The 11,922-nt window shown below is 35.8% G+C and overlaps 1 protein-coding gene across 2 annotated transcripts in view; it reads right to left on the bottom strand.

Moving 5' to 3' along the window:
* Nucleotides 1–6,623: 6,623 nt before the first annotated feature.
* The window catches only part of LOC150078161 (protein regulator of cytokinesis 1-like), a 185,713-nt gene continuing 180,414 nt past the window's right edge, over nt 6,624–11,922 (bottom strand). Inside the window, exon 12 of one of the 2 annotated variants that reach the window (XM_090384834.1) lies at nt 6,624–6,854. In XM_090384834.1, coding sequence (XP_090240960.1) covers nt 6,660–6,854 — 195 coding nt within the window. In that variant the 3' untranslated portion in view covers nt 6,624–6,659. The remainder of the gene's footprint in view (nt 6,855–11,922) is intronic. The other variant, XM_090384835.1, reaches the window with a different exon arrangement.

The raw sequence follows: 11,922 nt of genomic DNA, 5'->3' as shown, positions 1-11,922 counted from the left end.
ATCGCACTGGCTGCCATGATACAAATACATCACTGCCAAAGATGGAACAAAGGGAAGAGGTGGTCCTCAGTAGGAGATATGGCCACTCCTAATGTTGATGCAGGCTTTGCACCGCCTGTCCATACTTAGAACAATGTTGTTAAGTTCTTGCGGTAACATCGTCCAGTCCATTTCTCTGTCAGCGCCGTCTTCAGCTGGTGAAGATTTTCTGGTGGTTGTGGACGTGCCGGCCAATCCATACGAACAATGTCCTCACTTTCCAAAAGCATATCAACAGCTGCAGTGCAACGGGGTGTGGCGTTATCATCCATAAACACGAACTGAAGGCCAATGGCACCTCGGAACAGATGCACATCGGGAAGGACTACCTCAGTACAGTAGCGTGCACCGGTTACAGTACCACCTTCCAGTATCAGTTGTGTACGTCCATCCAAGATAACACCTCCCCAGACGCAAACACCTCGATTGCCATATCGATCCCTTTCAGTGGTTTGTGGGGTAATCCAGTGTGCAATCTCTCGCCAGATTAGCTGACGACCAGATTCGCTGCTGAGACAATCTACTCTCATCAGTAAAGAGTATCTTTGTGGTTGTAACCTTAAGAATTAGTGTTGGTCCTTAAATTTTGCATACCAGTGTAGTTTGTGTAGAGCTCCAAGCAGAGGTAAAAGTGATTCTTGCACTGCTTCTACTGAATGCGCAGTAGTACAATGGTATTGTTACCGTCCTCTGGTTGGAAAAGGCCTGGGTTCGAATCCCGTCGATGACGCAAGGAACTTTTATCGGCTTTTCTCACTTCTTGGCTGAGTTAGTCAGTCTCAGGCGTAGATATCAAGATTTTTTTCACTACAAACTTGGGTTTTTCGTCCAGCAAAACAACCAGAGAACACATGCAATTTACACAATACACATGGGTATATGTAAGAAATTACCGGGTGACCTTAATACAATAGTTTTTTGCTTCTATTAGAAGCATCCCCACAAATGTAGACTGTCCGAGACTGGACCAATAAATTGTGGAGATGAACATCTACTCGTCTCTGATGAAATGAATTATTAGGGCTTCTCTGAATTTGCTCAAAAAGTTTTTGAGAACAGGAAAAGTAACCATGCTATGACAACCCAGACTGTGACGTCCCACCCTACATAGTCAAGCACGACTGCCCAATTATGACATTTACTACTTTAGATGAACCTAAAATGAGACTGGCTTGTTTGAAAGTGTTTCCCACTCAGTCAGAATGTTTATGTTAGAATCTGATATGCTAAATATCTGCTTTAGTGATTGTGTGTACATGTTATTGGATGTATGGGTTTAAGTTCATGAGCGTAAGGTTTACATTTACTGTACACATGTATTTTGGGTGTACAATATATGTACTGCTGCCATGATACAGATGCATCACTGCCAAAGATGAAACAAAGGGAAGAGATGGTCCTCAGGAGATATGGCCACCCGTAATATATATAATAATTGGATATGGGCATTGATTTGAATGAATAATTGTATGCATGACAGTCTAGATTGCATGGGTGTAACTGGACATAGTTATGTGAAAATGTGCATGTTTTGGTGTGCAGGATTGTTTTTTGCCCTGGCTGAGTTCTACTGAACTGGGCTACGAGTTCCAGTCTGTACACAACTCTATTTTTTGGAGCTTTCACTTACATCCGTGACGGAGAGCTTGTACTTGTGTGAATGTATGCTGATGTATGAACAATGATAACCTCCTGCTTTGATGTGTTTACATAATTGTATGAATGGCAGAAAGTATACGGGTCTACGCTTGGACGGAGTTCTCACTCACGTCAGAGTTGCTGGCCATGGTTGAGAGCATGTACCAGTGGGATTGCCCAATGTATAGTGATAACTTTTCCTCCCCAGTGTGTTTCTCCATTCCAAAAAATGAATGTCCAAATGTGTGAAAACGAATGCAAGAATGAATAAACATTATTGTTACCCGTTCTATGTATATAATAATTATTATTAGCCACATGGTATAAGGAAGCCAGAGGCTTATGCTGCACTAGCCAAAAAAAAAAATCCCCTTGTTAACCTGAGTGAGAGAGAGAGACAAGTAGAAAGAATCACCAACAAAGAGAATGATATCTAGCTCAGGATTTGCCAAGCCCATACTCACCAGATGTGAGCCCCTGGGGTTATGCAATTAAACAAATGAGTAAAAGATTAATCACATATATGAGTGCAAGTACATATTAGCATGTGTTCAATGATTTGCATAGGTGTATAATGTATGTATGTGTAGGTCTATTTGCACTAGGTGAGAAATTTACCCTTAACCAGCAAAAAAAAAAAAAAAAAAAATTATATATACTGTGTATATAAATTTCCATTTTGCAGGTTAAGTTGTATAAACGTGCGTGAATGCCAGGTCATCTGTGTAAACTATGCGGTGACTAAATGGATGCTTGTGATTAGTATAAAAAAATACGATTGTCTTGATAGTTGTCCATATATAGGTGGCACCAATGTTCGTGTGAGAATGTAGTGTGATGTGCCATCAATTAGCCTGCCCCTAAATTTAAAAAAAGTGTGCACACGTACAAGTATGATAGGTGTGCAGATGGATTGACTAGATGTAGAGTGTGTTGTTCTAACAGGTCTCCCAATAGACTACTGTGGGAGACATATCAGGAAATTCCCCAGCTTTGCTTACCTCATGCCCTCTGTTCTGAAGCATGGCATGGGATTTGCAGACACTGGTTTCATTTGACCTGGCCCATGTGAGATTTGAAACAGAGAAGCAAACTGTCTATAGTGCAATCTCCTCCAAACCCACATAGGGAATCATGACCCTGACTTTACTCCCCTTCAATATCTGTATCCTCCCCCACCCCAGCCTTTTGTACACTACAATCACAAATCTCTCTTCTCAACTGTCACCCCTGTGAAGGATGGATTCCTTCCACAGGGAACCCCCTCTATCCATTTAACTTTCGTTTCCCAGGAGGAAGTATCCACCTTAATCTTAAAACTTCTCACCTGTACTCCAACCATCATCCCAGCACTCCTTTCCAATAAAAAAAAAAAAAAACTTCCACAGGGTTTTTAGGTGCCCTCCCTGGCAAGCTCAGGAGATGCCTAGTGTTTCCCCAGCCAGATTTTATCTACGTCATACACCCAGCCTACCTCCTCATGGTGAGGGATGGGCAAACAGGGGGAATCCACTAGGGACCCCATGGTTAAATGGCCAGAAGAACATATCAACACATGACAAAACAAAATTATGCAACTACGTTAAGCTTCACACAATCTTTGGCCTTTACAGTTTGTATTGCGATACAGCGTATATTACTAAGAGTTGGTCGGGGGGGGGGGGGCATGCAGCAGCCTAGAAAGGCTGTTGAGGCATTCAAGCCCTGCTGTGGATAATCACAGAACAAATAAATACATGAGCTGTATTAGGGTAGGTAAGAGGAACATACATATTTGCACGTACATGCTAGGAGCATTGTAAATAATTTTTATGAATTTGAAGTACTGATTAAGTCGTCAAATGCAGGCACTGTGTAGGGATATTGGAGATGTGGTGTCACTCAGACATAAGAGATGCTGAATGTATTTTTCATCCAGCAAAACAGGCAAATCAACCAGAGAACACATGCAATTTAGTCATAATACATATATGGGTACAGGAAAGAGATATTGTGGCCCTAATATAATAATTTCAATTTATCAATCCGAGCACCTTATGGCAGTAAATGTTCCAACAGCACATTTTGATTCCTATTACCAGAGCTGTTCACCTATAATACACAAATAAGTGTATTTACAGAAATAACTTCTTACTTGTAAATCAGATAACTCCCGTCGAGCATGGTTTTACCATGGCAGATTCGCACTTACATGATAGAAATCCGTGCGTAGATTGTGCCGTACGTGGCCCAAGGTTTGCAGTAGCACAGTGTATCCAACTCAGCCACACTACCTTATTACCTAGTATGTAGTTGCTTTAGTGCAATTGAATTTATTGTGTCACTGATTTCATTCTAAGCGACTTTATCAGACAGCTGTTTTGTAGCACTCTGCAGTTTTGCGAGTCAAAATTTAGCCTCTACATTGTACCTTTTTTATTACAATATATTTTTCATTATGTATCTTTAAACTCGGCAGTTCTCAGAACCAGCATGATGTAATACTTGAATGACCTCTTAGTCGACTTAAGTGTTTGCTAGTGACGTGTGTTTCCGAGTTGAGCAGAAAGTGACGTGTTTTGTCATTGAGTGAATTTATATTTTTCAATAGTAACCCTAACATAATGACTTCAAAGCATGCCTCAACGTCCAAAAGTGATTCCATAAAGAAAAAAATCCAGAAAAATTGTCATTGCATGAAAAAATGATTATTTTGGGGAAAATAGTGTGAGGAAGAATGTATGCATTTTTAGCTAAAGAACATGAATGTAATGAATCATTGATATGAACAATTAAAAAGTGAGAACAAAATTAAAGCAAGCATTAAGTTGGCAACAAATTCTGCAAGTGCAAAATCCACTTTTGTTAGTCGACATGATGATCCACTTACTGAAAAAATGGAAGTTACTGAATGTTTGGATTAAAAACCAAAGCAATAGAAATGTGCTGCTCAGTTCTAATATGATCAGGTGCAAGTGGTGAATCAAGTTTCAGTACATCCAAGGGATGGCTTGATAGATTTACAAAAAGAGCAGATCTGCACAGTATTAAAGTTGTTGATGAGATTACTTCTGCTGATATGGAGGCAGTGGAAAATTTTTTTACAATTGAAAAATGTAACAGAAGAGGGAGGATATATGGCAGATTAGATTTAACTGTTATTAAACTGTTATTAAACTGAATTCTATTTGATAAAAATGGCTGAGAGGACATTTATCCAAAGAAAAGCGAGTTGCACCTGAATTCAAAGTGTCAAAGGACGGAATCACTCCTATTTTGTAGTAATGCTTCTGGTGATTATAAATGCAAGCCTTTATTAGTGTATTGTTCAGAAAACCCAAGGGCTTTGAAAGGGAAAAATAAACCCTCTCTTCCCGTTTACTGGTGTTTGAATAGAAAAGCATGGATGAGTGGCTCACTGTTCAGTAGCTGGTCAGAGCATTATTTCATACCTGAAGTTGAAGGATATCTGAAAAATAAGATTTTATCATTCAAGGTGCTCCTTATCTCAGACAATGCTCCAAGTCACCCAGTGTCACTTCTCGATTGCAATCCAAATGATGCTTTTAGTTGGAATATGTTTTAAATTATAAAGTGAAATTGTTAATTTATTTTAAAAATGAATTGTACCATTTGTAACACAGATTATGGTTTTAATTTCTTACATAAAGTTTCAAAACCTAACCCGTTTTTCCATAACAGCAGTACCCTGCTGAACATGGAGTCGCCGTGTGCAGACATTGGTAGGAACGTAACCCCCCTTGCTCATATGCTCACCTGTATGAGTATAGTAGTGATTGTAGTGCACTGCAAAAATTTTTGCATCTCAAAGTGTGCCACAGCAATGAAAAAGGTTGAGAAACACTGATCTCACCTATTTGTCAGTCCAGTTAATGATGGTTAAGAAAGAATCTGCTGTATCTTTCATTTATATTATATAATTTAATTCTGTTGAGTTGAACATTGTTTTAGCAACTTAGAAAAGTGTAAATATAAAAATTTAATAAAGTGTAAATATAAAAAAGTGTAAATATAAAAAAGTGTAAATATAAAAATATAATAATTTTTGAGTCTTGTACTTTTTTGAGATCTTATTTGTAATTGTGAAAAAAGTTATGTAACTATACATCTGTTTAAAAGTTATGGACTTTTTTAATAATAGCTTTTTTTTTTTAGGACACTGTATACTAGTCCTGGAAAATATTAAGGGACGTGCAGGTATTTGAGCATTAAATAAAATTTTTTTTATCTAGTGCAGGTATTTGGGCACCAGATAAAACAAATTGAAATATTTAGCAGACAAAATGAGGAAGACAGGAGAGCAAGGTGGAATAATTGAAAGTATGAAGAGGTTATAATTGATGATAAAATATACTCTAAATTAAGAGATACTGCAAGCTAAGAAAATGACAATGTGCAGCTATGGCAACTGTCAAAATTATTGTTAGTATATTAAAAACTGCTTTTATTAAATTCCAATTTACATAGTTTATATTAATACAATCATCCCGAGTGAATTTAATGAAGCACTTATAGAGAAGAAACACCGTAGTGGTCAACAATGAAACTATTGTACAGATATTTTTGCTAATATTCTATTTACACTTTTTTCTTTAACTCAAGATAAAAAAAAAAAAAGAAAATAAATTATTTAATTTAGGAAACAGTCAGCTATTTCATGATCTTTTAGCAATTAAAATGAGGATAATGATTCAAATAACTACTGGCAACAAAAACCAAATTTTACTGTTGAGAACTGTTTCAAGATCTCCACACACACACACACACACACACACACACACACACACACACACACACACACACACGGTAACAGCCACAACTCTTAAATTAAAAGAAATATTAACTATTACCACTGTTAATTTACAATTACTAATCTCTGCTTTATTACAAATGAACAGGAAAAAAATATATATATACAAAGACATATATACATGCTTACACAGTGATGGAAGCAACTGATGCTTAACAAAACCTGTAATTCATTACAAAAGAAAAGGCAGACCTAATTTGCTTCTAGCAGGTGTAAGGGTACATTCTGCTGCTCTGTTTTCAACAGATTTATTTGTTGATTTTTTTCTGCAAGGGGTAGCATTTGTCTTTATATTCTTTTTTTGGGAACCAGGTATTATCATCATTGAGCTGCGGCAATGGGCTCTCATAGTCTGGTTAAGATCATTCTGTCAAAAATAAATGGTAATGTAAAAATCTTCGATATACAAGATATCAGAAAGGATATGAGGAAAGAATATAATATGTATGGATAAAGGATTATAACAGTGGCACAGATGTGCTAGCTGAACAGTCTCCTTGTTTTATAGCAGCAAGCAGACTGTTTATAAGCAAGATAATACTGTAATAAAAATATACACCTTAAATCTAGCACACTTTACTAAAGTCTAGAATCATTGCCTTGCTAAGTTGTTTTGTTGTAAATTATAATTATATTAGTCAATTATAAATAATAACATTGTCTTGTACAATTATATGCAAGAAAGGAAAACTGCTGTAACTTCAACGAGTTGAATACTTGAATTCTTTCTAACACCGATTCAGTAAAGTACATATTTCATTGGATGCTTTAATGAATTGACAATTACTATTTTCAAACTGTATACTGCATAAACTTGGAAAATGTGCAGTTATTATTATTATTATTATTTTAGAATGTCACAACAGAAATCACTTTGTTAGTGTCTGTGCAATTTCTGCTGCTTTGTACAACTGGAAGTTTTGCAATTAGCATATCACCCCATCACCCCAGAAAACTTGATAGATTCTGAAACATTGTGCTTCAACAACTAAGTTGAGAGGATCCAGAAATTGGTGAAACAAAATTAAATAATACATATATAAATGTAAAGGCAACAAAAGAAGAAAAAAAACTTTATAAAGTTTTGTACATTCATGATTATAATTACTTCTTTTAAATGAAATTCTGACTTTATTTTTGACAATCTCACTCCGTTTGGTTACATAGTCAAAGTAGTAAAATATTAATATTTAAAAGCAGTTGTAATTTTTCAGTTTCTCAAGCTTCGAAATTCCTCAAAAAAACCTCACTCCAGCATTTGGTATTAGTAGTTGCAAACAACGTAAACAAGCAAGCTTATAAAGGGTCAGCAAAAAAAAACTCACATTATCCATTTCCTCTCAATAATTTGTCTAGTCCTTCGATGAATTTATTCAAACTACCTACTTCCACAGCAACAGATGGAAGTTTGTACCAAGAGTCAACCACCTGTTGGCTGACGACAAACTTGCCACATAACTATCCTGAATTTATGTTGCCTCATGTATGCTGGCTGAGCAAAAGGAAAGGTTCCATCAGCATTGAGCTTGCACAATCCATTCAAAGCCTCAAACAACTGAATCAGATCATTTTGCAGGTGCCTAGTCTTCAGACACTGCAATTTTCAGAACTGAAGCCTTTTTTGTAAGACCTTCCTTGGTTTCTTTCCTTTACAAATCTCATTGCCCTTCTCTGCACCCATTCCAGCAGATGCACACCCCTCCTAAAATGAAGCCTGAAGACCTGTATGAAGTAATCAAGATGCAGCCTAACCATTATCACCTCCATATCTCTGCTAGGAAAGTTCCTGTATATCACTGACAAAAACCCAACCCATGAGGCTGTCCTGGCAGCCTCATTGCACTGCCCAGAGAACTTCATATCTGACTGCACAATCAACTCCAGGTCTTTTTCATTTTCCACTGTGCTGAGTGTAGTACCATAGAGTTTGTAAGTTAATCTGGTATTACTGCTAACTCATATGCAGAACCTCACATTTGTCAATATTAAACTTTACTACTTCACTACTGCTATTTCTCAGCCCATCTGCCTAATTTCTCTAGATCTTGTTGCAGTAGCTTACCATGATTACTGTAATCAATCACTAAAATAGGATGGTTTGCTTTGCAAAGTGCTAACCCTCCTCCATCTTTTGCATAATCAGATCGGCTGACTTTCCAACAATACTGCTGGAAACTCACTAAAGTAAGGCAGGATTAATTATTAGTTATTAATCCTGCCTTACTTTATTTTTACTTAATTAGTTATTAAGTTTTTTCTCACTTCTTCAGACTAGGACCTGTAAAATGTACTTATTAATGAAAAATGGAATTTTATAGTTCAATTCTTTGTCAAGAAATTATGCTAATGATTACATTTACATTTCAATATGATTTTCATACTAATTTCAACTTTAAAATTGCTTTTCTTAAATTGAATAAAATAAATGAATACTTCATTCCTACATAAATTTTTTATTTTTATTATCTATTTATTATAAAAAGACTACGTGGCTGTTTTCACAAATGATGTCCCTTTGCTTCTTTAGCAACCACTGCCCTTTGATTTAACTACCAGGCAAAATAAGGTATTTTGCAGATGTCTGATATACTATTTTTCACTTCTCTTACCATAAATGTGGCCTTTTATAATCTTCCCTACATCCATCAGCAGTAAATTTTTACATTATAGTAGAGCACCAAAAATCCGAACAAGCCAGTATTTATTTATTTTTTATGCTAGTACCATAAAATAATTACAGTAAGCGCTGGTTATTGTGATCATGTTTGCGAATTGAATTTTGATTTTATTAAATGGCAATTCTGATAAGTGAAAATCGGAGGAATATTATCCAGAGGCTATAAAAATGAAGATATAAAACACAAATTTACACTTTTATTACCTTACCAATTAACAAAATTAAATGATACATGAAAATCAACAAACAAACTGAATGCTGAATCAACAAATGATCAAAAAAACTGAATGCTGTCCAACTCAACTACTCTTGCTGAAAAATAGAGAGATCTGGCAGCTGAGAAATGAAGTTCGAAAATGGTGCAGCAAAAAATAAGTAAATATTTTCGTTAAAGCCTATACATGTGTGAATGTATAGAACGTATTTGACGGCATATAATATGCACTTTTTTCCCCTCGGGGAAAAAAAAAAAAAAAAAAAAAAAAAGCCATGAAAAATCACCCCACGTCCTATACGTGTGGAAGTGAGCCCTCCCTCATCGGCATAGGGGCAAGCTGTATTTCGCCGTTTAGTCAGAATATTTTCTTTTCTCAAGGATAACGAGACACCGTAGGGTATTTTTGGACTTGCAGAGTTGTTTGGAATCAGTTCCAAGAAGTTTTGAAGGCCAGGGAACACAGGAAAAGCCTTAGAAGGTGATGGAAGCTTCAAGATTCTTCTCCAGGTTTCTCAATAGTTCGCTGATTCTTTAAAAGGTGGCATTTGTTCATGTTTAACCGGTGGTTCAGTTAGTTCTGTGCGAGCTTTCATGATGTCTCCATGTACGGTAGTGTACTTTAATTGTGTGTGAAGTGACTACAATCACAACAGCTAATTGTTGTGATTAGAGTACAATCTAATTGTTGTGATTAGAGTAAATTGTAATCATTGTGAGTGATTGAAATAAAATAAAGAACAGTGTTAAATTGCATGCCAGTTGTTTTTAATCAGAACCCCGTTTCATAATAATATTGTTTAATCTTGCCGCTTGACATTTTTTAAAATGTATTTTACCTCTAGAAAATGGATGCAGGAGAAGAGAGGCTGAGTTATACTACTGGATATAAACTAAACGTAATAGATCACACTAAAAAACATGGTAACAACAGAGCTGCGGAAAGATTTTTTTGGGCCATTGCATATGGAAAAAATTATACGCATCTGGCAGAAGCAAGAAAAAAAACTTCAAGCTGCTAAAAAAAGTAAACATAACCTTCATTGTCCCACTCCACATTGGCCAGAACTTGAAGATGTAAAAAAGTGGGTAGTAGGGGAAAGGAATTTAAGAAGTGTTTCTATCAAAATGATTATGCATAAGGCCAGGATATTAGAAGGATGAGGAATTCTGAATTTTTCTCGAACAAACTTGGTGCTACTGAATCATGCAAAGGCATGGTTTATCAATGCGTACAAAAACATCAATTGCACAAAAATTACGAGCAGATTATGAAGAAAAAAAAAAAAAAATACTGAAATTCCATAAATTTGTAATAAAGGCACAAAAACAAACTTCTTTTAAACTTGGCCAAATAGGAAATATGGACGAGGTCCCACTAACTTTTGATACATCATCCAACAAAACTGTGAATATCAAAGGGTCTGAAATGGGGTCAATAAAAATCACTGGGCGTAAGAAAATACATTACACAGTAGTTTTGGCCTGCTGTGCTGATGGCACAAAACTACCACCATTTTTAATATTTAAAAGAAAAACTCCACCTAAGGAAACAATTCCAGAAGGTGTATTTGTTCATGTTCATCCAAAAGGATGTTATATTACAATTAGGATTATCACCAGCAAGGTGCTATATCATTACTTGAATACTAAAACATCCCAATTAAATTATTACACTCCAATTTAACTAATTAAGTTTAAAAAAGGTGACATCCCTCAGCAGTGTAAGTATACTATCTTCTGCCAAAGGAGCAGCACACCCACAACTACTAAATTACAAGTGCCACTTCCAAATAAATAAAATTAATGAAAGAACTTGCAAGGGATATCATTGTGGGGTAGGATCCCCTTCAGGGGCAGACTGTGCACTTCACTGCTGATGGTAAATGTTTCTTTGTTTGATTTTTTAATGATTTTATTTTGATTTAATACTGGAGTTTTATTCGGTAGCAATTAGCAACATTGCCAAAAATAATCCTAATTATAGCATTAACTTGTTTTCTGGTAAGTAGTGTTTTCTGTAAGTCTTGAAGACATAGCCATGTTTGCCTAATTATAATTAAGAATTCTTTGCTATTTTTCTTCACATTCTTAGCTAAAGACTTCACATAATTTGCTTTAGCTGTCTAACCCCTTTAATGATTTTACTGCTGACCAGTTTATATGTAATGTAGGTTTGTGTCGCCTGATAATTTATAATGTCCCATGCGTGTTTCTTCTCTGCCACTAAGCTCATTAATTCTTCTGATATCCATTTAGGTCTAAACCTTGAAAAATATCTCTTAGTTGGTAGTACAAAAAACTCTAGTAGTTTCTATGATTACTTCTCATTTAGAATTACAGTTGTGAACATCATCAGTTGGTTCAACTAAAAAGAATTCAAAACTACTTAAGACCATTGTCACTTTTAAAAAAAAGCAAAATTCCTCTATGAATAAACTATATTCACTGCTGTTCCTTTACTGGAGATTTTTAATGTATGAAGAGTCACTACTGATAATGAGATCAAGAGTACTGCTTTCTCTTATTGCCTTTCTAACATTC

The sequence above is a fragment of the Mastigoproctus giganteus genome, chromosome 11 (genome assembly GCF_048544385.1).
Source record: "Mastigoproctus giganteus isolate SK-2022 chromosome 11, ASM4854438v1, whole genome shotgun sequence".
In the NCBI taxonomy this organism is placed as follows: domain Eukaryota; kingdom Metazoa; phylum Arthropoda; class Arachnida; order Uropygi; family Thelyphonidae; genus Mastigoproctus; species Mastigoproctus giganteus.
Note: the sequence above shows the minus strand (reverse complement) of the source record. Positions and strands in the feature narration are given on the sequence as shown.